The sequence below is a fragment of the Ornithodoros turicata genome, chromosome 6 (genome assembly GCF_037126465.1).
Source record: "Ornithodoros turicata isolate Travis chromosome 6, ASM3712646v1, whole genome shotgun sequence".
NCBI lineage: Eukaryota > Metazoa > Arthropoda > Arachnida > Ixodida > Argasidae > Ornithodoros > Ornithodoros turicata.
Window position 1 is genome coordinate 19,410,142 of NC_088206.1, and position 25,561 is coordinate 19,435,702.

At 46.0% G+C, this 25,561-nt stretch overlaps 3 protein-coding genes across 6 annotated transcripts; 1 reads left to right on the top strand and 2 right to left on the bottom strand.

The window, feature by feature from the left end:
* Positions 1-430: 430 nt before the first annotated feature.
* On the bottom strand, positions 431-5,250 carry LOC135397701 (uncharacterized). Its single transcript, XM_064629304.1, has 4 exons — positions 5,141-5,250; positions 3,717-3,755; positions 2,150-2,693; positions 431-537 (listed from the first exon to the last, which is right to left on the bottom strand). The coding sequence occupies exons 1-3, from the start codon at positions 5,204-5,206 to the stop codon at positions 2,208-2,210; spliced, it is 591 nt and encodes a 196-aa protein (XP_064485374.1). The 5' UTR covers positions 5,207-5,250; the 3' UTR covers positions 431-537; positions 2,150-2,207.
* A 3,534-nt stretch (positions 5,251-8,784) lies between these two features.
* Positions 8,785-17,741, top strand: LOC135397703 (uncharacterized). Of its 4 annotated transcripts, none has more exons than XM_064629305.1 (16): positions 8,785-9,039; positions 9,154-9,183; positions 9,317-9,355; positions 9,426-9,443; positions 11,754-11,775; positions 13,281-13,396; positions 13,838-13,900; positions 14,698-14,877; positions 16,202-16,288; positions 16,385-16,408; positions 16,485-16,577; positions 17,073-17,102; positions 17,169-17,216; positions 17,281-17,307; positions 17,373-17,423; positions 17,497-17,741. In XM_064629305.1, exons 1-16 carry the CDS (start codon positions 9,009-9,011, stop codon positions 17,538-17,540), a joined length of 903 nt encoding a protein of 300 aa, XP_064485375.1. In that variant the 5' UTR covers positions 8,785-9,008; the 3' UTR covers positions 17,541-17,741. The 4 variants fall into 4 exon arrangements, with proteins under 4 accessions (XP_064485375.1, XP_064485376.1, XP_064485377.1 ...); XM_064629306.1 differs by having other exon boundaries at positions 17,376-17,423; XM_064629307.1 differs by lacking the exon at positions 16,485-16,577.
* Positions 17,742-20,863: 3,122 nt separating this feature from the next.
* LOC135397704 (uncharacterized) lies at positions 20,864-24,280 on the bottom strand. Its single transcript, XM_064629310.1, has 3 exons — positions 24,171-24,280; positions 23,952-23,990; positions 20,864-22,099 (listed from the first exon to the last, which is right to left on the bottom strand). The coding sequence occupies exons 1-3, from the start codon at positions 24,231-24,233 to the stop codon at positions 21,083-21,085; spliced, it is 1,119 nt and encodes a 372-aa protein (XP_064485380.1). The 5' UTR covers positions 24,234-24,280; the 3' UTR covers positions 20,864-21,082.
* Between the last annotated feature and the right edge of the window lie 1,281 nt (positions 24,281-25,561).

Here is a 25,561-nt window from a genome sequence, read left to right on the forward strand (position 1 = left end):
CTCGAAGCAATCGTTCCCATTGCGTTTCTATACACTTTCATAAGCTTTAGAAAATAGTACATTTATTATTATTCTCCAAAAGTTCTTTATTGCAGCAACTTATTTACCTCTAGTTATAATCGCTTGACAGCTCTGCTTGGTTTGCGATGCTTGTCGAACGAGACAATGAAGACATTAGCTCATTAGCTACAGTAGTCCGTCATTATCCTGCCTCATTTTTATCCCATATTCATCCAGTTTCATTCCCAGTCATTCAAACGCTAGCCCGAAACATCGCAAGATCTGATCATCGTACGGAATGAGAGAAGTCGCCCCAGAGGGGGGGGGGGGGATATGTTTATTAAAGATAAAGAAAGGGGGATGACACTTGTTGTATGCTATACGCCCTGGAGCTGTCAAAACCTCAGTCAAAGAATGTACGCTACAATGATTGTTGTGCTTACAACGGTGAAAATTTATTGATCACGCCCAAAAGTGAAGGGAGAGACGCGCAGAATTTACTAGATCCGCTTCCGGTAGACTGCCCTCCAGTATTACCTGAAATATCAAATACACAGGAGATTCGTGTGACACACTGTATGATGTATGCATGCAGGGGATTCAGTGGGGGGGGGCAGTTGGGAGATCACCCCAAAACGTCAGTTTATACATGGGATTCCCCTCAACCACTACGCGCTCCGACAAAGAAACCGCCCCCCCCCCCCTCAAACCGAGAGTCTGAACCTGCCCGTGTATGCATGTATATCCATGGCATGTACGCTTGGTTGTGAGGAACATGACTGTGCATGTGTATTCTCGCTATTCTAGAGCTATTTGCTTAATTATATTAATCCTGGCCTGGACGCGAAAATTAGCAGAACGATGTGCGGACACAAGGGTGTATCATCAAAAGAACTGGTTCTCGCTTTGAGAAATTAGGTGACTCCAAAAAGAAAGCGCATAATACTGTAAAACCCTTTATTTTCGCGACCCGCAAATTTCGCGAATTGGGCACTCGGGATTTGTTCACGTCTCCCTAAATTTCGCGAGTTGTGACCGGAAGACAAAAATCGGATTCCCAAAGGTTCCAATTGTTGAAGCTGACACTGCGGTGAGAAGGAACTGCCTTCAAAGCTGTGACCCAGGTTCGATTCGCGAAATTCGCGAAAATTATATGGGCTCGCGAAAATAAAGGGTTTTACGTGACTCTTACACTTCTCACACACGTCTGCTACGGCTTTGTGTAACAAGATCATGCTGCACGTTAACTTCATTGATTTCATGGAGACGAACTCTTCTTGTACAGCTCCGGTCAACCTTAATAATAACACTGGGGAAAAAATTCGGTCTCATTTCCCAGCACGATAACAGCGCCACCCTTGGGGCACTGTGGGAATGTTAAGTGAACAAAATCCTTGCATTAAACTAGCAGAATAATTCTGTTCACTTAAAATTTCCCCATTGCCCCAAGTGGTGCTGTAATCGCGCTCGAGAACGAGACCACGTTTTTTTTTTCAGTGTTATTATCAGTGATGGCCACTAACAACTTCTACAGTAGTTTAACTATAACTACTAACTACATCGCGATGAAGTAGTTTAACTAGTATTTCAACTACTTTTCAGCGGAGGTAGTTAAAACTACTTCTTTAACTACTGCAATGTATTTTAACTACATCTCCAGCTACCTAACGTTGTCCTTCAACACGAATCCCATTCTATAGTGTCCTTGGACACCTAAATATGAATCACGAGTCACGAGCAGCGATGAAAGCGAAGATCTAGTACACGTGCACACACTCTGCACCTCCGTTCTCATCAAACAAGTAACTCAAGGTGAAAGTCGGAAGCACAATCGTTCCGTAAGGCTTGCAGCAAAATCTGAAGTAGTTGGCGCTTGCAATAACCTAACTACTGTAGTTAACTACTCGAAATAGTAGTTTAACTAGTAGTTGCACACTACATTTCTGTAAGTAGTTGATAACTACTTTTTAACTACAATCAGGTAGATTAACTACATGTAGTTAACTCTGGTTAGGTTAGGTTGGGTTGGGTTAGGTTAGGTTAGGTTAGGTTGGGTTGGGTTAGGTTAACTGCATCACTGGTTATTGTGAAGGTTGACCGGAGCCGTACGTTAAAGATCTCCGTTGAAACGCACGCAACCGATACGTACTGATATAGTAACAGCTGTGTCGGGGTAGTCCTATACAGCCATGCTTCGATAATTCAGCTCATCCCCTATGCTGTCCCGAAAATTGAGCTGGGGGGCGCTTCTGCCCACTGTACTGTGGCCGTCGCGGGACTTTCACCGGAGGTACTTTGACTTTCCCCGGAGCCACCGGCACTGGAACCTGCACCACAGGCACTGGAATCGGCACTACTGGCACTGGAGCCTGCACTAACTGTGCAGAAAATGTGCCGTGCAGTGTGGCTGGACCATACAGAGAGGGAAGCATCGCGGGACCTGGAAGGTATCCCACTCTGGATACCGGGCCGAATCCAGGTCCACCGGAACCCGGAAATCCACCTCCAGCGGGACCCAGAAATCCACCTCCAGCGGGACCCAGAAATCCACTTCCAGCGGAACCTACAAATCCACTTCCAACGCCACCGTTAAATCCTCCTCCCTGTATGTTGCCACCGTGACCAGCTGTACCGCTGCCTCCGTACTCGCCGAAGTTTGATACGCCACCCGAGGAGCCGTGGTCGAAGTCATACTGAAAAAAGAGTAAATATATATCAAGTATTGAATCCGGTCTGTAGTTGCGCCTGTGCTCATGCTTCAAGGTCTCTCCGCGCAGATTAGGTTTTTTCGATAGTTCACGAACAGCGAAAGTGCGGTATATAGTAAACAATAAAAACAAATAAGAAAACGTAAATAAAAAAAATATAATACGCAATATAAAACGCAATATACAAATGTGCAGGCATGAACGTGCACGCGCTAAAATCTTCAACTAAACCCAGTTTCATTGCATAGCGCCTGGCTGTCGGCTACATTGCTCTGCGGTTTGGCAACCATGAAAGATCTACGACGCGAGACTAGAACCACTCTGCACGTCCTTCGTTGAGAGCTACTCTCACATTGTTCCCACACGTTCACTCCATCGCTTTCGGATCGTCTTAAAGAACCATATCATGAATCAGTTCCTCATTTTCATACACGTTAGCTTTTTCACCTGTCTTGTTTCTCCCATGGGCTTTTGCGCTTACGCTGTTCACCTTCATAAGCGCCACATTTTTGCTGATTCTCAGTTGTTTTTGTTTCTTTTATTTATTTATTTTGTTTGTTTTTCTTTTCATTTGCCTTCTTGTGCTTTCTCCCTTACTGTGACAGTATATTCCCTTGAACTTCCACATAATGTGCATCCTTATATTGGATTACTTGTTCCGATGATGTCGCCACGTATGATATTCAGATTGTTTCCGAGAGCCCCCACCTCTAGCTATGCTACGGGGCCCCCACTGTATACTCTGTATGGCATGACTAATAATAAAATTGAATTGAATTGAATTATGACCTTGCTCTACACTGTTCAGAGAGAAGGTTGCCGGGTTCGCGGTGTGGTATTGCCGAGCGGCCTGCCTGCCGAAGTAGCGACATGTTGTTCAGTGGGAATCATGTGTCCTGCGGAGACTTCATAACCAACTGTGCCGCTGATATTTGCCTTAAAGCGTCCGAGGAGAACCCCGCTAGTTAAAGCAGAACTTCACCACATGCCCAAGCCCAAGCTACTTACATCGGAGGCTGGTCCGCCGCCCTTCACGGAATAACCAGACTGAAAAAGAAAGGGAATAGTAGCGTAAATTGAGCCTTACGTCATAACACTTTCGATCACTTGCGTGAAATATTGGAGGCAAGATCACTTCAGTAAACAAGTTGTCAGTTATCAACACGGCTCCCCACCACAAAAAAACAACAACAACAAAAAAAAAAAAAACATGACGCATAGCATGTCGCGGAAATTTGAAAATACGGCACTGATTGTACCGTATTTTAAAAATGAAATATCATATAAATATGCATGATACATATAATATAGAAAAAAAACGAATAAATATAGATGTAGAAATATTAAATTAAATGATGTTTGCATCGATGTCAACCTGCATTGCACGTTTCACGGCAAAGAAGGGGGGGGGGGGTACTCGTATAGAAAGTAGGCAACCGAAATACAGAAACTCATCCGATTCTGAGTCCAAACTGCCGCAGCTACGGGAGACACTTCGCTCATCGCTCGCCACCTTTGCCATCGTGGTGCGAACTGTTCGTAGGGCTGTGCAAATACTATGATTGTTCGCGACCCCTTTATTTTTCGCTTAGCTTTGTCAACTTTAAGGGAACGTGAAGACGTCTTGCGAGACTCGACACTTCGAAAAAGGTTTTTAGAGTATAATGGACGCCTCTATATGCCGACTAACTACGACTAACGACTAACTATGTCTGCACCTGCAGTACCTACAAGCGACGATTGCTGAACACCGTTTCGGATTTTCGAATGAATTTGTACTACATATGTCACAAAGGAGGAACACATCATCATCCTTCGTGAAGGACCTCCGTGAAGTTCAAGACGTTCCCGAAGCAGTTGCCGTACTAGCTGAGGCCGTCATCTTTGTTCCATGAAACTGGCTCCCTTTTAGGTATATAGGGACTCGTTGGCCCTTAAAACGTGTCAGCCTCTGACTCAGTGGATCGCGCTGTGATTGGCTCACGGAGAAAAGGAGCCAGAATCGGAGTGCACACGATTACCTGGAACACCCCACGGCGTAGCTGTTATGCGATTCGAGGTCGCACTCTACAACTGTTCAGTATCATTATTTAGGCCTCCATGTATTACACCAGGTCGGACGGCTTAATGTTTCTTCTGCATAAACGATGTGCCGAATACGTGTTTTAGGACAAACCTCAGTAATCAACCAGAGCAGCATACGTAAATTGGGACAAATGACACCCGAGTCAAACCTGAGCAACATACGTAAATTGGAACAAATGACACCTGAAAAAGTTACTTGTATATGGAAAAAATGGGACCAACAAGAATTTCGACCGATCAAATTTCAAAGAGGACAAACTCAACTTTCTGAACTGTGAATGATCTTTTTATAATGGTGTTCCTACACACGTGCACGCTTGAAAAGGTTAATGAATTCCGCAACTTACAGTGAATCCCATGTAGCAGACGAGAAGGTAGATGCAGACGACAACGGAGTGACTCAGGGACGACATACTAAACTTCTGCGTGAGCTGCTTTCAGTTACCGAAATAATAAGACACTTTTAACAGGGCCTTTTATACAACTCATGTGTACTCGGGTGTCTTATCGTTAAAAGAATGACACGTTGTAATTTTTAGTCTCACTCTGCGTGAGCGCGACATTAGCCGACATTTCCTTTCGAGAACCATCAAGTTTATAATGGACCGTGACAGTGCCCGAATAAATATACGATACAAGAGACTTGACATCCGCTTGGCATGGTGTTCCAGCTACATTAGTGCACAAGTAGACATATCACTGGGCTCTAGGATTTCATTATATTGTCTCCATCTGTAACTCTTGGGCCACATCAGGCTGGCAGACGGGCGCCATATGCAAGTGCTGTATATCTGCTTTCTCAGTCGTGCAACAAACATTTAGACGTGACTTACGGAGACAGCGAGATGTGAAGCATTCTTTAGGATTCGCATTTGCGGTGACTTGCCGCACGTGGTAACTTCGAACAGCGAGGAAATAACTTACATTTTTTGCCATTTCTCGTGGGTGGTCTGTACGCAGTATTACAACCGCAATACAAGAAAGAAAGAAGACGGTATACTCACGATTTTTGTGACGCCGAACGACGCGAGTGCGTTGGCGGGGGTGGTTGGAATGCGATGGTTTCATTACCGAAAGCTCCACATGCCGATATCGCGGCATGTTATAGTACTCGAGGAGGATAGAGCGTGCTGAGCCGACCGCACAGGGGACTGTGCCGACGTTTGTCTTACAGCGTCCGAGGAAAACACATTTGATTCCGGGACTCGAACACTTCAGCATTATAAGTTATTCGAGTCTGTCATAGCTGCGTGCCATTACACAGCTGAACAAATGGCCATTCCACTTGAAACGACTCGCTTGTCTCGCACTAGTTGGTTTTCATTTAGAATGTGCGTCATTAACATGGGATACGAATCAGAAGCATTGATGAATATCGATGGTTGTGGTGGTGTTGGTGATTGTGACAGGGCTCGCCGTTGTCGGCCTCGCCGAGGTGGGCAACGTCACGACTGACCCCCTGGGGGAATGTGCGTCTTGGGCCGACTTCTAAGGGAACTGTGCCGACATATATCTCTGAAAGCGTCTGAGGAAAACTCAGGAAAAGCCCCAGACAGCACAGCCCAGTCTATCCCGTGTGCAAGGTGTCAGCCTATCAGAGCGCATTGGGTCGGCCCACGTGGCAGCGGGACAGCGTCAATGGTGCTTCAAATGTTCAATGGTCATTGTCTTCAGACCCAAATCCGGGCGCCGGGTGTGCTGTCTGATTTTTTTTTTCCTGGCTTTTCTTCTTTACGACAAATGTCGGCACAATTCCCCGTAAAGACAGTCCGGGGCGTACGATTTCTCCCTGCAATAGTCCAATAGTCGTGCCGTTGTCCGCTTGAGCGTGTCAAACTACGGCAAGCACCGCCACCACCTTCAGTTATCATTCAAATGCCCCTGTGACAATGGCATAACGTGTCTATTCCCAGTGATGGCCAGTGGTTAACTACATGTAGTTAAACTACCTGATTGTAGTTACCAACTACTTGCAGAAGTGTAGTGTGCAACTACTAGTTAAACTACTATTTCGAGTAGTTAACTATACAGTAGTTAGGTTACTGCAAGCGCCAACTACTTCCGATTTTGCCGCAAGCTTTACGGCACGATTGTGCGTCCGACTTTTACCTTGAGCTACTTGTTTGATGGGAACGGAGGTGCAGAGCAATTGTGCGTTCATGTGTACTAACTAAGTCTTCACTTTTATCACTGCTCGTGATACATATTTAGGTGTCCAAGAACACTATAGAATGGAATTGGTGTTGGTGGACAACGTTAAGTAGTTAGAGATGTATAGTTAAAATACGTTGCACTAGTTAAAGAAGTAGCTTTAACTACCCCACCTGAAAAGTAGTTGAACTACTCGTTAAACTACTCCACCGCGAAGTCGTTAGTAGTTATAGTTACTGTAGAAGTAGTTAGTGGCCATCACTGTCTTTTCCTATTATTGTTATTCCTACTTTGTTGTGTTGTTATTCCTATTATTATTCCTACGTGTCTATTCCTCCCATGGGAAAATCAATAGTCACAGACCTTTCGAGTGACATTTATTTACATGTGCCGCATATAGGCCCACACGTTCTGCAATATTATTCTACCCTTCTGTCCATCATCGCCATTGTCCATTGAGCCGTGTACAGCGCGAGTTCAATGATTTTGCTCGTGACACCGATGTCGATATTTTTCAAAGTCTGCACGTAACGAAACGTGATCTATTTAGCTCCCTATCCGGTTTTTGACGGTTGTTCGTAAGTGTTATCTGTTTTTACTCATAACGTTTATTTATTTATTTCGCTCGGTTGAAGTGCACCACTCACATGGATTTTTTTTTCCGTTGGTGGGCACAAATAAACAAATAAATTATTTTCATTTCTTTACATTCCACTGCTATACGAGACTTTTACTGATGGATCCTGGCCAGCTATCCCTTCTACTTCTCTTTCTTGTACTATTTTAACGTGTGAGTACTGAAGACGTGCAGTGTCATCAACAAAATTATTATCACGGTGACCGTGTGCACCGCCACACCAGAACTCGATGCCTTCGCCTCCGATCGATCAAGCTCATAATTAGATATACCGAAAAGGGGGCGTACAAAGTTGGTTTTAAAGCTACCTAACCGAACTTCCTGATAACTGACCTGACCTGGCTCTTTTCTACGAGCTTAATTGTTTGTGTGTGTGTGTCAACTCTGCAAATTTGTGCACCGTTCAACTTGCAAAATGGGGTGTTGTAAATTAACACCGTCTTTCTATTCCGCACTTTCAAATGGAAGGTGTAATTACAAACCGATACACGTACCCATATGAAACGGTGTTTTAATTGGAATGGAATATATTTTCTGTTGACTGTATACGTACGCGCTTTGACATGGGGTTTTTCTTCTTAGAATACTAGAAAGACATTTTACAAAATACCTCAAGGAGGTGAACCCGAGACAGGGATGAAGAGACGACACAACAAATTCTCAAAAATACCTTTTTGCATTGTGTGCTTACAGCACAATCGTGTCGGCGATACATTCTTAAAAATGAACTTCACCGCACGGCACGCTACTAGCCAACCTTCAGCACAAGTGACATCGTTCTTTCCCCTGATTTGCTGATAACAGCTAGGGGGATGAACGATGTCACTTGGAATGATGGTTGGCTGGGAGTGTGCTATGCGGTGAAGTTCATTTTTAAGAATGTATCGCCGACACGATTGGGCTGTAAGCACACAATGCAAAAGGTATTTTTGAGAATTTGTTGTGTCGTCTCTTCGCGACCACTACCGCTATCAAAGTTTAAGAATGTTCGGTTGTGCAGGAGACAAAATATTACCATATGTTTGTAAGGGCTCAAACGTCGCCATATCAGCACTGGACAGCTGTTTCCGCCTTTTTTGGGCCTCCTCAGCAGCGCGCAGGAAGGCGAGGTTTGAGGGAGTGGCGTAAGGAGGTCACGTGGAACGAGATATCCTCCCGTCATGGTGAGAGATTCACTACTGAAGGTATCCCCCCCCCTAACATTACCATGACAGTCGTAACATCCAAGGGCAGTCCACGCTAAGCAACAGAAGCTCCAAAAAAGAGGCGATGGTGGCGGTGGTGATAAGACTGTTTGTAGTGCAACAGGCGAACCGCCTGGCAATAGGACATCCTAACCAATCAATCATCCAACGAAGCCAACCGTGGAGGCATCAACATCAACTATCAATCGAGAGAAGAGGAAGATTCATTCTTCCACTTTGAATATGTTCCACACAAGCGACACCAAGATGATAGGTATGAAGACTGTCCACTTATCTCAAAAGCGGTAACCGTGTTTTTAAAAGCTTAAGGCAATAAAGCCGGGATGACATTCTTGTTGCTACTATTTAGCAGTTTGGATATTTCCAGGGTCAGCATCTCGGTTGAATTCTGGCAAGTGTACGTATACTAGCATAGAAATGGCGAGATACTCCATTTAATATTACCTTTGATCGTTATGTATTCTGATAAGGGAAATTATAAGGAAACACTTTTGCCACAACGCAATTCATTGTCCTTGCTCGTTTTTCAGCCTCTTCATCTCTCACTTTCTACGACTTCGACTTGAACAGTAAGCGTCACGTGACTATTTTCTACCTGCTCATTGGTTATAGAGATGAATGGCAAATGCCTGTTTCTAGGTGAACTGCATGAAGCTGGTAAGCCTCTACCAAGTCGGATACTAGCCTTTCTTTTTTATTTTCCAATCAGTAGACTAGCGACGACAACAAAGAGGTTGTGAAATGCCTTGCAGAGTTTCACACAGTCTTCCTTGTGCCGACACAAACCGTTGTACACTACCGGACAAAAGTGCGAGCGGTGTGTTTTCTTTTCGGCGTCACGCGGCGGAAGTGGGTGAGGTCAGTCGTCCAGAGGGATGGCCGCGTCAGAGTGAGGGCGCTGGTTGCGACACAGAGCGATGGTTTCGGTATCGCTAAAATGTGCTTGCGAGTAAAGTAGAGTAGACCTGTGCGCCGATGGCAGTTTGACCGGCGACGGCGGCGTCAGGCTGGTTTTTCGGTCGGCGGCGCGAGCATGCAAATGTGCTAACCCATGCCCCCCATGCCCTACGGCCATACCATTGCGGTGGCCGAATGGTAACTAACATGGTATGTACGCAGTAATCGGCTGGTTATTTCCGAAGAGCCACCGAGCGCATAAACGTGTGCAGTTTGCTATTCCACAAAAGCAGAACTACCGGATATATTTTTCTTTTTTTTTTGCTCAAGACACACTATCCTTCTCTGTGTCCGCTCTTCTGACACGCTGCCACAAGTAGAGAACCCTACAACTGGACTAAGTTACTGGATTACTTTAGTATGCAGAACCCTCGAACTGGATTAAAGTAGCACAGAAGTCATTTTTAACACTGTTTTCTTCCCATAAAACTGTTAAGTAGGACAGTAGGATGCACCATGCGAAGTAATTTACACCACAGAGTCATAATTATCGCAGAAATTGAATTTAAAGTGCGCCGCAAAAAGCGATCGTGCGCAACGGCGGTGAAGAGCAGTACCAGGATCTGCCTGGGACCTCGCGCTGACGCGTCAGGGGACACGCTCGCTGATTGGTCCAGAGAAATGTTGTTCGCTACTCGGCTGTGTGGAGTTCTGAAAAGCATTGCTCCTAGCTCGGTCATGATTCGGCCGCTCCTTCTATCGCCAATTCTCCGGGGGAACTGGCAAAACTGGTTTACGGCGGCAAAGGGACAGGGCGCTCAGCATCATGGGTCGTCATTCCACATGCAATTCCGCAACAGAAGCATAAGCGGGGGAGGGGGACATGATGCCGAACTAGCTTCTAGCCAAACTATGTCGCATACGAGTAGTATAAGAGATTCGCCGCATAGCACTCTTCTAGACAACCACCATCCCGAATGGCATCGCTCTCTCCCTTGATTTGTTGAAAACTGGGAGCGTACGCTTGTTTTTTGACAGTTCTGCAGTTGCATTAATCGTCACGAAAAAATGCGTACGCCCCGCTCTCTCCAGAAATCGGGAGCAATATACCATTCAGTGCAATGGTTGGTGAAGAGCATGTTTTGCGGGGGAATTTAGTTTTAAGGCGGGCTCACTTCTTAAGAAAGTCTATGGGGAATTTTTGTGTGCAGGTATACCGTAAACCTCGCTATATTTCTACACGAAACAAGTATAGGCGTGTTCTTCTCGAGTCTATCTAGAGTTTGGAGGCCTGACGCGATACACTGATTTTTGACAAATTAAAGTTTCTCAAATTTTCAATACATGGGAGTCAATGGGAGATGCAACAAAATCGCTTCTCTCGGCGAGCCCGCGCGTGATATTTGGGACAAAATGATGTCGTTCCCTAGAGTAGCAGTTCGGGAATTGACTGCAATCAACAAAGTCAACAAGCTTACTGCAGTTTTCCAGATCCTTGCGAATGAAAATAATGCCTTTGCCGCTTTCTAGCATGCTCCACACGCTGTCGCTGATTATGTCACTTCCTTAGAGTGCGCGAGAAAAGTGTGAAGCGAAGTAAACTATTTTGGGATGGTGCAGGCCAACCCTCTCCAGAAGCGAACGTTAACTAGATCGCATGAGTCAGCCGCCATTCTGCTCGCGAAGCCCATATCACTAACTCCAGCTCTGGCACGCAAGCAAACATCCTCTACCCCGGTGGTTCTTATGCCGAACGTTCTGCTAAAGCAAGAAACATCGCTCTCTTTCTGTAGGAGGCGGGTCTTTCCGAACGACCCCTGTAGCACTTTGCACTCCCTGCTATATAGTCGTGACGACGCCCACTTCTGTGTGTCCAGGAAAGGCGAAGCCGATTCTGTTATTACCTCCCTCCCCTCAGTTTTAAGAGCTTGCCCCTCTCCAAAAGTGGCTCGACAAATCCTGCTCGTGGAATTCCCTTTATGTTTCGCGTCGTACGTAACGTCTTTGTCGCGTCTTGCTGATGGTGTTGTCATTCCAAAGTATAGATGGACTGGCATGTTGCATTTTCAGCTCCACCTGCCGCACAGGTCGAGTAAGTATGAAGCTTTGAAGTTTGGCGAGGGAAACCTGCTTCGCCGTGGGATCGGCCGGTAAAAAATGAAAGGACAAAGTGATAGTTACCAGGAGGCTGAAGAGTGATGGAACAAAGGGATACTGTTGCTCAGAGACACCGTTTACAGTGAAGTGCGCCAAAGATCAGTGAACGTAGAATTAAAATTTCGAAGCAGGGAGTGTTTCGTTGAACATGGTGGGCTCACATCGCGTTGCTTGGAGAGCGTTTCTTGTTTTGAACCAGTAGGATCTCTGTTTTTTTTTTGTTTTTTTTTCAGCGTACCTCTACACAATCATCATAACCGCCATGTCTGCATCTGGTTAGTTGCACTCTAAGGAAAAAAAAAAGGTTGTGAAAAAGTGGTAACTACCATAGTTTACCACCTAGGTCAACATAGCGTCTAATAAAGGGCGCAAAAGGGTGGTAAAAGCGATTATCATATAATCCAAATTGCTCCAAAAAGGTGCATGCCCCCTCGCTCACCGAATGAGAAGCAGTAGACCTATCATTCGTGGCAGAGAGTGAGGTAGGAGGTAGAACTTCGCAACCCTTTATGCACAAGATATGCGACAACTTTTTTAAAATTCCGTGTTAGCACCGCGAAGCAACTGTGGCTATGAGCGACGTACAGACGTGGACAGATTGAGAGAGGACAGTAGGAAGGAGTGGGGGTTAGTATGCGTCCTGGGCCGACTTCAGGGGGAACTGTGCCGACATTCGTCTGGAAAGTCTTTGGAAAACCCAAGGAAAACCTCAGACAGCACAGCCGGTGACAGGATTCGAACCCGTGTCACCTCCCAGTCTCGGCGTGGAAAGCGACCCTCCAAGCCATTATGCCACGGGAGCTGGTATATGCGACAACTATTACTTCATAAGAGGTGTAACTGCTGTGTAAAAAGTGTAAGGTGTGGTGAGCAGGTCGCTGCACAAACAATCTCAACGTATAAATTTTTATTTTCCCATTGCTACACACACACACACAGGCAGCAAAAGGGAAGGCAAACTGATCCGAAGCAATGTAGCGCTTACATAGAGGGCGTCTAGTCGCCAAGAATGGTGGAGCAGTAGCACCATATATGCCTTAACCTTGAACGTTGTTTTGCTTGACACCCTGAGAAGAGGTTTCAAATAATACGTGATCTCAGCATCTTGAGCCATCGTCATATGTCGTCCACCCATTCCCTGTCAGCACTTGCGGCAGTTATTATTTACATGCTGTACGTCCGTGGAAGACGACCTGGAAGGAAGACGAGGATTTGCAAACAAAATGTAATAAAGCGAAAAGGAAGCTTGCGATCGTGCCTGCGATACAGTGAGCTTGCTGAGGGCCGGCAATGGCGGAACGTCACGTGACCTCAGTATGGTCGCCAAGACATTTATGAAGAAATCGGTCTCATGTGGACGATTTTCTCCATAAATCTCTCTGCGCCGCCATATATATCGTGCAAAAGTGATTCTGAGACTCTCAACTGCGCTATGTGCAGGTCCACTGAACCAGAGAGAAGGAAAGTCAGTTGGTACATGGTCGCCGCATCCGCATTGGGAACGAGCCTCATTATTGGCTACCTTCTGCTCGAAGGCTTCGGTCCGGCCATCGGAGGTAAGCTTATCTGCACTGTTAGCACGCACAAAAAGAGAGAGAGAGAGAGAACACTAGAGTGTTTACCGCGTAGCAACATACTAGGCCATCCATTACTGTGGATGATATCGTATCTCTAGACTTTACTCTTGAAACATAACGTCACGTAACGTGGTGAAGTTCCATGCTAACAGTGTGCAGTGACGTCCGCGCTCTATAATAACAGAATTTTACTGTATAACACGCTCTGTGCAAATAACGAGCAAAACGACAAAGCCGTCGCTTCTGATTTGAGGGGAGAGCTAGGCGCACGCCATTTTGTGACCATTGAGATACATGCGAAGTGTCACAAAAACGTACTCACATTGCACTTCTAACGAATCATTAGAGGGGAGGATATGTTAGAATGAGGCACGAATAATTCATGAGGTGGGAATAGGAATTTCTGCTTTGTTGTTGCAGCCTTAGAAATGCTGGACGATGAAAAAAGCGACAACGCTTTTGCTTCGTCAACGTTGCATAATGGTAAGCTAAGGATTTGGATAATATACTCAATATTAGACGCTTGAGAATCGCAGAAAGATCAGGAATAAGGGAATTGTACCTCTTACACTCGAACTCAAGTTTGTTCAAAGAAGTATCCAGCGGCTCCTTTGTCAGGCTTTCGAAATTTCTGCTGCCTTTTCCTCAAATGTGTGCGCTATCCTTTCATGACATAACCCATGCAGCCAATGTACCGAAAGTCGAGTGCAATAGAGGTGGATGGTATGTGTCTTATCAATGTTCTTTAGTTTCAGGAGTCTGTTCAAGGCCTTCCACCCACCCGTCCACCCCTATTGCGCTCGACTTTCAGTACATTGTGCTGCTTGGGAACGTACTATTCACCATCTAACCTGGGGGCTTAATCGCTTCATCGTCGTTACGGTCGGGGGGGGGGGGGGGACGAGCGGCGGGAAATTCAAAAAGGCGGGCGGGAAATTTAAAAAGATGGGCACGTGACACATTGCGCGTGACGTATCCCACGCCCTTCACGTATCGCGCGAAGAGCGCCGTGCACGTGTTTTATCACGTGCCCTTCTACTAACTACTACTAATGCGTGCAAGTGATTAAGCCCCCAGGTGTTTACTAGTTTCTGTCTAGTAGAAAGAACCGTGTAAATGCCATGGAGAACTCCTATGCCACTAGCTTGTGTGTATGCAAAGAAAGAGCCATCCGGTTAACTGTGGGAAGGAGCTACGACTGTTTATTTTCAGTATCCAAAACTTCTTGTATCGGAAAGTAAAGCGAGCATTAGCTAAATTGAAGAATTCGAAACCGGTAGGAACAAAGCTCCAACAGTTGATAGACCAACTACAAGACCATGAGGCCCAACGGCACGAAGATTCCAAGGGACGCAGTACCAGTGAGAGCACAGATAATTTCCAGGATGACGTCACAAGCACAGGCGACTACAGGGATTTCACGACCGATGAAGAACCTGTACATACTACTCGGAAGTCAGGTAAGCTGTTCCAAAATGCGTTACTCGTCAGTCAGTAAATGTGATCAGTGGTCGGTGTAAGCAGCTGGAAAGCGAAAATATGCACTCGTGCGCATGAACAATTATCTCGTAAGGGTCCTTGATCTGCACGCCCTACTGAGATCTCTTAACTCCTTCAGAAAGTCCGTACAGTGAACCCTCGTTATTATGACCATCGTCGTTCTCGAAAATTTTGGTCACAATGCGAAATTGTAATATTAACGAAGGGGATTTGCAGATGTCTCACAGCATTGTTCCCCAAGAGTATGGTCGTAAAGCGCGTATGTCAGATTATCGGGGGTCATATTAACGAGGGTTCAATGAATTACTGACGCAAGCAGAGCCGTGTCACCTTGCCCATAGCGGACGAGTTTTCAAATGGGAAAGGAGACCCCCGCAATTGGTTCCTGCGCTTGTGCTTTTCGTCATACTACGTCACATATTACATCACACTGGGAGATCGGGCCGCACCTGTCGTGGCTTGTCTTTGAGGGAACTGTGGAATGACAAGAAATCCTCAAGCTAAAATAGTTTAATTGTGGCCTCTTATATGGACTGCTCGTTGAATGAGGCAGGGTTGGAAACGAAGTGGCATTCCGTTAGCACTTTACCGTTTCGGTATGTCTGAATTCCCCAGCCATTATAAGAGCGGACAGCATGCTCCTCGCAGCGGACAGTTGGTGCCGTCGAAGCTCATCGGGATTTCACAATTCCAGTACGAATGGCATCTTGCGTTAAAGGGAGATTTCGGAAGGATTCGAAAAAAATTAGGTGAGCATCATACCGAACAGGGACCGCTCCCTTGATACCGAATACAACATTCGCATTCATTTTGTGCGAGTAATTAATTCGTAAATGATGACAATACCAAACCGAAACCAACATACAAAGCGCACAGCGGTTCGCCCGGAGGAAGATACTGTGACGTCACCCGGCATTTCCGTCTGCAACGAAGCTTGCATTCCTCTTCCATGCAGGATGACGTCGGCAGTGTTGCTTTCAGCGCCCTCTTGCTTCACAGAGGCGAAGCGCTCACTTCGTAATAATCCGTTCGAAGAAAATCTGCGCACTTGGGAACGCGATATTTCGTATGTATGTTCCTGACACCGCAAGGGTTACTGCTATGCCACACTCGTTGTGGTGATTCTGTTGCGGAGTCCCACTTCAAAAGGGGCTCGTTTAGGGTCAGGTATTTGCTGTACAAAGTAGTCCTCCATCTTCTCTTCAAACATGCCTAAAAGTTCGAGTATGGTGGTTGGTTCTCTGTGAAAAACAGTAATGAATAATACGTCGACTGTTGTTCCAGCGACACGACACAGTCCTAAAACACCAGAAACCCTTAGCACGAAACGCTCTTCGGTGTCAACACAGAGTGCATCCGCAGGAACACACAGTGAGTCGTCGATTTACTTATATATACAGCGTCGTTCACGTCTTCTATGTTCTTGCGACGCGTCTGTGACCAAACGTTGTGATCTGATGTTTCCAGCTCTGAGGGCCACAGAGAAAGCGGGTAAGTGAAGAGTAATGTGTGCAGAATTGGAGCCTGCCCGACATTTCATATATCGCGCGGCATGTCACAAAATCAGGAAGCAAACTGGCAACGGCAGCGCCAGTCACAATTACGACGTCAACGGCAACGTTCAAGAACACAACGGCTACGCTGTCGGGCAGGAAATACGGTTGGTGCTTGAATATTCGCGTGTGAATAGAATGGATGCGAAAGCATTCCATATCGTCAGTTGCGCTGTCGTTCATGGAAACGCGGCTTCGACGATACTTGAGTAGCATTGTAGGGTAGGTTGACGCTTGGTGGTTTACGAAGAAATACTACAGTTCGAAAGTAGGGGTGGACCCTAAATTATCCTCCAGGTTTTCGTAGTAAATAGTTGAGCCCAGAAATAAGATTGCGAATGAGCAACACGCGTAGATGAAAGCACGATTCCCTTATTTTATTCTTAAAGATCCTAAAAGAGAAAAACAAAATCGCAAAAATCAGGAAGGGAAAGATCGTAGTTCGTGACTTTGTGTATAGCGAGACAGCATGGCCGACGCCACAGTGGTCGGTTTGTGCTCCCGAAAAAGAAACCGATTTCTTTTCCTTTCCCGAGGCCTCTCACCTCTACTCCGACATTTGATATTGTTACCGGTTCATGACCGCAATTTCATTATTTCAGAGCCGAAGAGAAAAACACAACTTTCACCCCGTAAGTTCGGTTTCACATGCAGTTGAATGCACGAACATTGAACTTTTCTTCTTCTAATATATACAGTTCAAAAACGCGGTACTCAAAAGAAGTTGGAACCAACGTCCAATTCGAGTAAGTACAGCGCCCCGTGTTTTTTGCTTTAATTCTCCCTTTTTTTCTTAATCTCTCATTTCAGCCGTTCGGGGACGTATCAACGTGTCAAGTAAGCTTCACCCTACAGTAAGCTTCCAGTATTTGAGCCGTGACCAAGCGTACCTCGCTTTACAGCAGCAGACTTTACACCCATGAAGAGCTCCGCAAACAAGGGACGCGTGAAGGGTAAAGATGGACCCGTGATCCATTTAACTATGAATCATGCGCTATGTATGTAAAAATAACTATTTGCACGCAGATAGCCAAGCATGGAAAACCTCATCCGCGACACGGGACGCTTAGCGATCGGGGCGACGGACAATGATAAGACGGAATATTAATCAACGAAGATTCATCACGGGTGTAGCCTCGTGGCACATTGGTGACTTACAACCTCATTGCTTCAATAGCTGCTTCTGACGTTGCGGAATAACTGCACCGTTGGATAGGAACACATTCTTCGCTCACACGTTGTGATAAGAATAAATAGCTTTTTTTTTCTTACTCCTGTCCACCTCCAGACGACAAAGACTCTATACGATAAGGAATGTGAAGAAATGTGAGTCTAGCAAGTGCTAAGTGTGACACAGGATCAAGCATGGGCGTACCCAGAGAAGGGGGGCAAGGGGGGCCCGTGCCCCCCACCCTCCTGCAACTCCAAACAACCTACGGTGAAAACTCATACCGGTATACACGGACACGCAGTAACATTGCATGCGCAATTGCGATTGTACACGTTGCAATGGCCAATTCAGTCGCTGGGATGACCTGCAGATGTCCTAACAGTTAAGATTCTACGGGTGTACGTACGTACGCACACACAGACAGTTGAGGGATAGCCGCAGGAGGGAATGGCGTAGTGTAATATTCCACGGGCCGACTTCAGGGCATGTTGACATCTGTCTGGAAATTCTGCCGTGCAACCCAGGAGAAGACAGTACAGGCGCTGTCGGGGGTGTCCCGAAATCGCACAGTTCAGAATCCACCGATTCGAAATCCCAGACGTTCAAAATCCAAAATCAGCACAGTCTAATGCGGCCAATGCCTATATAGAACAGGCGCGGGGACGTGTAGTCAACAAACTTTGTGAACTAGAAGAATGTGTAGGGCTAAACTAAGCGACGTCGCTCTGTGTTGCGTCCAGTGGCGTATCTAGAGCTACCTGCGCCCATGGCAACATGGTTAACATGATGTCCTTGGGGATGCGTTTTCGTGCGGTCCGCACTAAGTTTCACACTACAGCGTCTCTAATGGCGGGTGCTCTACACTCTAAATCGTTTCACACCTTTAAAGGTGTAAAATAGGTGTATTAACAAAGATCACACCCCTTTCACACCCTACAACTTCGTCTTGGAAGTTCCTGAGGGTGTAACAATGGTGTACTACACCCCCAGGTGAAATATGGTGATAGTGTGTCGCCTGGGTGTAGAAAGGGAGTATGTTTGTTTTTGTTCAAAAGTAAATATATACAACAACAGGGAACAGGAAGTTACAAAAGTGCATGCCCTGGATTTACAACACGTCTACCATCTGGTAATGCATGCAGATTTAGAAGATCTGTTGAGATAGTGCTTAAATTTCTTAAAACACGTTGCTCCTCATTGCAAGACAGAACAAATACATGATAGTGCTCATCATACTCAACTATAGTTAATGTTTGAACACGGGTAAGTCCTCCTCGGAAGATTCTTTGGCAAGCCAACAGCAAATGTGTTATCATTATCAACTGCACTTTTCGCATAGACTATAGATTCTGCGTGAATATCACGGTCCTGAATGTAACTCTGAATTTATTCTGGGGCATGTTGAAGTGGTATCTCCTTGGAACCAGCAGTAGATGTGGCATTTCTCATGAAGGGCTGCGACCACACATACATTTGATAGAATTGATGTCTTCTTGCTAATGAAAGGGTTATGTTCTTAATATGTCGATTTTTTTCTAGCAACATCTTTAAAATGCTCGAAACGCGAACGCCTTCGAAACGCGAACAACCATACAGATAGGAAAGGACCAAACATCCTGATGAGTCGCGGATAATGAACAACATAATGCATTTTACAGGGGTTAGATATTTGTGGGTACAACACTGCAAAACTTTGAAGAAATATGCAGCGAATAAATGCAGCGTTCTAAGTAATGAACATGCATATGGTGGAGGTGCCTGCTCATTAGAAAGTCTACAGTTACACGAAAAGCTATATACAGCTGCCATGCTTCATTGCCATGCACACCTGCCACGCCATACATGATTGTCTGTATGTCGGCTGTGCATGTTTACACACATATTTAGTCACCTGATGTGCAGACATATATGGACCTCAATGTGATTATACGCAATATGCTGGTAATTGTGAAAACACAGTTACCAGCATATTGCCACAAACCCAACAGTTTTATTCGGTGTTACACCCTTTACACCCCAATTGCCATGAGGGTGTTAAAATACACCTTAAAAGGTGTGCGCCATGAACATTTTGATTTACACCCTTTAAGGTGTAAAACGATTTAGAGTGTAGATCATTTATGAATGTGCCAGGTTGAGTGCCCGACCTGGCACATTCACACCCGACCACATAATGGCGCCCCTGTTCACCTGGCGCCCATGGCACCTGTCCACACCTGCCACACCCTAGATACGCCACTGGTTGCGTCGGCCTTGCCCGCTAAAATGCGCAGTTCGCTAAAACGAACTCGACAGGCATGGAAAACACACGCCCTTTGGTATCCAATTTTGAAACAGTCATTCTCACATTGCAGATATTGATATCGTAGTTTGGCATATTGGTGTAGTTTTCATCCTTCATCATTTTCATATAGTTGCCACGAGCAATGAGGTATAGGGTACCGTACCACTGCGGTGAAACACGTCATCTCAACTCTATATTTGTTGATGGTATAGTTGATATCAGGGTTGCGGAATGGAATCACCCATTCCATTCCAATTCCATTTCGAGGAATGGAGATTTGTGATAATTCCATTCCTTTCAATTCCTCGGAATGAAAAGGTATATGGCCAATTCTCACTCCTGGAATGGCTTGGCAACCCCATTCCATTCCTTTAATTCCATCAATAAAAGGAATAAGGGACCGGTAACCGTGCTGGGTAGCCCAGCAGTGCTATAGTGCTATTTCGCCCTTGACCGTGTGGCACCCGGACCAGTCCATTCCAATTCCATTCCGCCTGCGAAAAAAAAAAGCCTAATTCCATTCCATTCCTAGGACAGTTTCCGCCATTCCATTCCAATTCCATTCAGTGCTCTGATAAACCTGGTATGATTCCTGGAAGAGCCGAAGTTCCATCCCGTGCTTTGTTGAGCATTCACATGGTGCGGAATATCGGGAGTGGCGCACTGCGCATTTAGCAGACGACACTTAGCAGGCGACATCGTCAGCGTGTTTTCTTGCCGTCCGCTACGGAATGTCTTGTGGCTGTGGAGCAGGATATTCCCCACGGTTAGCAGTGTACGTGAAGACACGACGTTGAGCGCTCGCGCTCACGTGACAGCAGAAAGGTATGACGCTTTTCGCATCTTCCGCTTCTGGGGGAATGTCGCTCGTGTGAATACACGGTTATTTGCGTATTCCAACAACGTCGTAACCAGAACCAAGTAAAAGCGAATCCGAATAAACTGCACAAGAACGTGAGTGTATTTGCCATTTCACATGCAAAAATAAGCGCTACAGTGTCAGGCAAGAAAGGAAATCATTCATTACCAGAAGACCTGTATGTTGAGGGTTTTCATTACCACTTCAGTACCTGCAAGCGACATGACATCAACACCTGCAAGAGCTACGCGTAAACGGTTATCAATAAGGTGATTAAATACACGGATATTTTTTCAAGCTATTGGTAAACGCTCAGTTGCCGCTGTCCCCCTTCGCTGTTGAGCTGCAGTGGTGCAAAACCTCCACTAGATGTCCGTTCTTGCCAGTCACCTTTGAATGTGCGATGCTGCCGGTCCACCTTGACGTGCCGCATTTGGAGTGTTCTCTGTTGAAGGAGTCCCTTGACCTTCTGTGGGACCTTGCCTTGCTTCCAGCCACCCTTCACTGGTCCTTTCTGTCCTCCAAACCTGCCTGGCCGTAGACGTTGTCCTCCTTTGCGTTGTTGTCCTCCTCCCTTGACCCCTCCCTTGACCGAAGCTTCGCCTTGCCCGACGTCCTGTTTTGGATTGCGCATTCTGTTCTTTTGTTGCCCGCTACCGTCTAATTGCCATGGCAGCCTTACGTCTCTTATTCTTTGTTGCTGCCCTCCGCGTTTGATTTGCCGTGGTGGCCTGATGCCTTTGAAATTTCCCTTTTCACCCTTGACGGGCCAGTGTTTTGAGTCTGCTTGGACTGTCTGTTGCTGACTGTTGCCCTTCGCTTTTCGTGGGCGGCCTTTCTTTCCTTTTTCTTGCCGTCCACGCTTGACAGACCGCGGCTTCGAGCCCCCGTCGACTCTTTGCTGGCCATCGACCCTGAATCGTTGTGGTTGCCAAATGTCTTTGACCATTTCAACATGTCTGTCGCCTTTCATTTGATGTGTTTTCCAACTGTTTTGAACTCGCCGTGTTTGCAGACCGCCTTCGGCTGGCTGCGATTGCCAAGCGTCTAACGCCTGTCCGGGTGGCAATATGTTCTTTGACCTTGTTCCTTGGGAGAAGACGTGGACGTTTTGCCGCCTTTCGTGGTGAATTGAAACGGATTTATGATGGTGTTCTGAAACGTGATGTCCGTAGTTGTGCGATTGTACTTCGTACGGCTTTCCTCCGAAAGTCTTCCGATTTCTTTGCACTCGTTGCGCCCTTCCAGCTACGTCTGGCATCCTGAATTGCGAATCAACGCCTCTGTGTCCAAATGGATCCTCATCGTCCTCATCCTGAAACAGCAAACAATGGACAGTCTTATTTATAACTGTGGGCCCGGCGGGAAAATACAATGGTAGAGAAATTACACAATGTCAAGCATCTTGCCCTCGTATTTCTGCACTGTGACTTGCACGTGCGTCTGCTAGTAGACCCTAAACTAGCGGAGCTTTGTCTAGAACACCCCAGTCGTCTGCTGGATACCACAATTGCCTACAAGGCAGTGTCGGTCATGCCCGTCAAAGGTGTACCAATGCCAACATGTGTGCCCAGGAAAAACCCCAGACAGCACAACCGGCACCGGGATTCGAACCCGGGTACCTCCCAACGGGCGACGGAAGGAACTATATATACATACCAATACCGTCTCTGAGGGGAGGAACACCCATCGCTAGCTAGCAGACAGCACCCAACTGACCAACGATTATCTCTCCCGGCAGATGGCGATGCGTGGTGCACGGTTGAGGCAGTGTTGCCATATTTGGGGAAAAGTCGCTAAATTTAGCGGATTTCGGGGTCTGTCTAGCGACAACATTTTGCATTTGGGATTAGCGGATTTTTGTTGGTGATTTTCTGGTACGTTTACGACTGTTTCAGCGACACGGATATTCCTTCATGAAGTCAGGAAGAATCGTGACCTTCCTGTCACGTTTCGGTGGACAACAAGCTCTCGCGAAGAACAATATATTTCGCCGGCCCCGACGGCTCAGCATGCTGCTCAGGCAGGGGCGGATACAGGATTTTTCTGAGGGGGATTCCTGCCTTGGACAGCATGTTATTACACCACCAAGGTCAATCGAAACTAACGACTGAAGTTGAGGGGGGGTCAGGAAATCCGGACCCCCTAAATTCGCCCGTGTGCTCAGGGTCAATCACATGTGGCACGGAGAGCTCCAGCGTGCTCCGTGCAGCGTCCAGTTTCGTTTCTGCTCTTCGCAGCACTATAGTTTCTTTGAGCTGTTTCCAGTTTGCCTCTTCTCTGCCGCGTGGACATGTCTTCTTTTTGTCCTGAACTGAGGGTTTTATCGTTTTTAGGATGGGCTACAGACGTATATATGCGTTTTCCAAAATGAAGTAAGTCCAAAGAAGTAAGAACTAAGTCCAAAATGAAAAAGTAAGTCCAAAAACCAGAAGTAAAGAGCTGGGAATTGCTTCCAACGTTCAAGGGATGGCTGCGTCTAGTTAAGGACAGCGACACAAGGGCCCAGTGCGTCCACTGGTAGTGTGAGATTTATGCGAGGCTGTCAGACATAAAGAAGTATAGCAAGTCGGAAAAACACGAGAAGGCATCGGAACCATTTGCAAGCAATAAACCACCATTACGTGTCTCAGATGACAAAGCTAGAGAAAGTTGAGCAGAGGATGTTCAAGTTTCCGAAATTCATTTACTTTCTCTCATTTTTATCCATTAGCTGGTTTTGTCATGTCCTCTCTTGGCCGTCTAGCACACACATTCGTTGAAACATCCGGTACGTCTATCACCACATTGGTTCATAACGTGCGACGAACAAATGGGCACAGTGGTGGCAGCGACTTTCTTAGCGACTTTCAGTTTCAATTTTAGCGACTTTTCGGGATGCCAATAGCGACTTCCTGTGGATGAGATTTGGCAACACTTGAGTGGTGGTTGAGGTATAGTTGGGCGTTGGGCCAGGCCTTCCCTCGGAGAGCGCATTGGTGTTCTTTCTTCATGCGCGACAACACCGGAAGGAGGACCTCTCCTCCATGGGCTGGACAGATTTCAACAGCCCCGTCCTACACGGTACAATCCACCGTGACGTGAGCCTTGCATGGGCCCAACGTCTTTACGTTCATATTGACCGATCACATTCATAATCTCTTCCTCACAATATTTTCTACACTTACCGAAACAATTCCCTGCTGCCCACTGACGGATCCAAGGTTCTGTAAAGAGCAACAACTTTCGATGCAGCAAACCAGTTCATTCGTTGCATGAATCGCGCAAATACAAAGATGAGGTACTTGCTGAGAAATCTGTGCTGAGCTACTGAGATACTGAGGTACTGAGATACTGAGTGGGAAGATACTTGCTTACGAAATCTGTGCAAAATCATCGGTACTCACACTTAAGCCCAAGGAACAGAAGAAGAGGACGCAGGCGACTGCGTGGTGCCACGAGGTTGACATACCGCCCCGTTTGGATCGGAACTGTTCTCCCGCAAGAATGAAGACTTCCGATATATTCCTGGGGTCTTTTAACCATCTCTTATTCACACGACAGATGTCACACATAAAGAATGTACCATAACTTTCAGTCGCGTGAGTCGTGTCCTAGACTTCGCCCCAGAAACATCACCCACGTGCACTTAATGAGACCTGATCAGAGAAGTAAATTTACGGTGAAACATGCATGCCGGAGAGTTTATGAAGCTGTTTTTATCAGTTTTTTATGGTTTTATCCGTTCGTTTAGGCTGTGTGAGATTGTGCTACGTCAACGTCGCAAGTGTTTTTCTCACGTTCTAATGTACACTTCAGTGATTAAAGGCTTGTGCCATACGATACCTAACGAAAGCACGTGCTACGACCAACCAACTTCTGTTGTGATTTGTGAGCATAGAGGCAAACGTTTAAAGCTGCTAGACAAACATTGCACTATACCGTATAGTATGTTTTGACCGGCTTTCCGCGTAATACAATTCAAAACTTGATGAAACTATGAAGTTTCTCTCGAAGTATTCCGTGAGGCAATTATATACATGAACATTTCCGCAAGAACTGTTGGCTCATGTGAGGCTTGGGAATAGCATAAGGAGTCGTATTAAAAAAAAAAAAAAAACGCTGGACATATTAATGGGCTGACAATTGTATACCAGTAATGTTCATCACATTACAGGGTGATAAAAATACTTTTGCTTTTAGCCCAGTATTGTTTATGAACTGAAGGACGCATTTAGGTGATGCACTTTTTTCTTTAGAAGAGCACATAGCATATATTTCTCCGGAACAAGTATATAAGTGGGTAATCCCTATTAGGCAGGTGAAGAGATGAACATGTACCTGGAACAAAAGAATACTAGGAACAGTACCACTGTACGGTACTGTCACTCTCAGTGGCATTATGGGTAAAAGGTAGGGAAAGATGTTTGACTCCAAGACGAACGGACCATGGAAAATGCACCTCTCAGCTAAAAAAGTTTCTGCATTGTTGTTGTTGTTGCTTGTTGTTGTGACAGCACGTGCAGGGTGTTTCGCCTAACGTGTTACAAAATTGCATTAAATCTACTTGCCCGAAAATTATGGGGTCTACACAGCCATTGGTAAAGATAAGCCATGCGTAAGATGCCATGTAAAGATAAGCCACGTGTACCGACTAATAGCGAATTCGGGTGGTCATTTAGTTGCAACACGGCCTAGCGCTCGGAAATTGCTAGGTCGGCGACCGAGCTGGATCACGTGACCATTGCCACCCGAACATGATTGCTAGGAATCTAGCGGTTTTAGGCACTTGGATCAC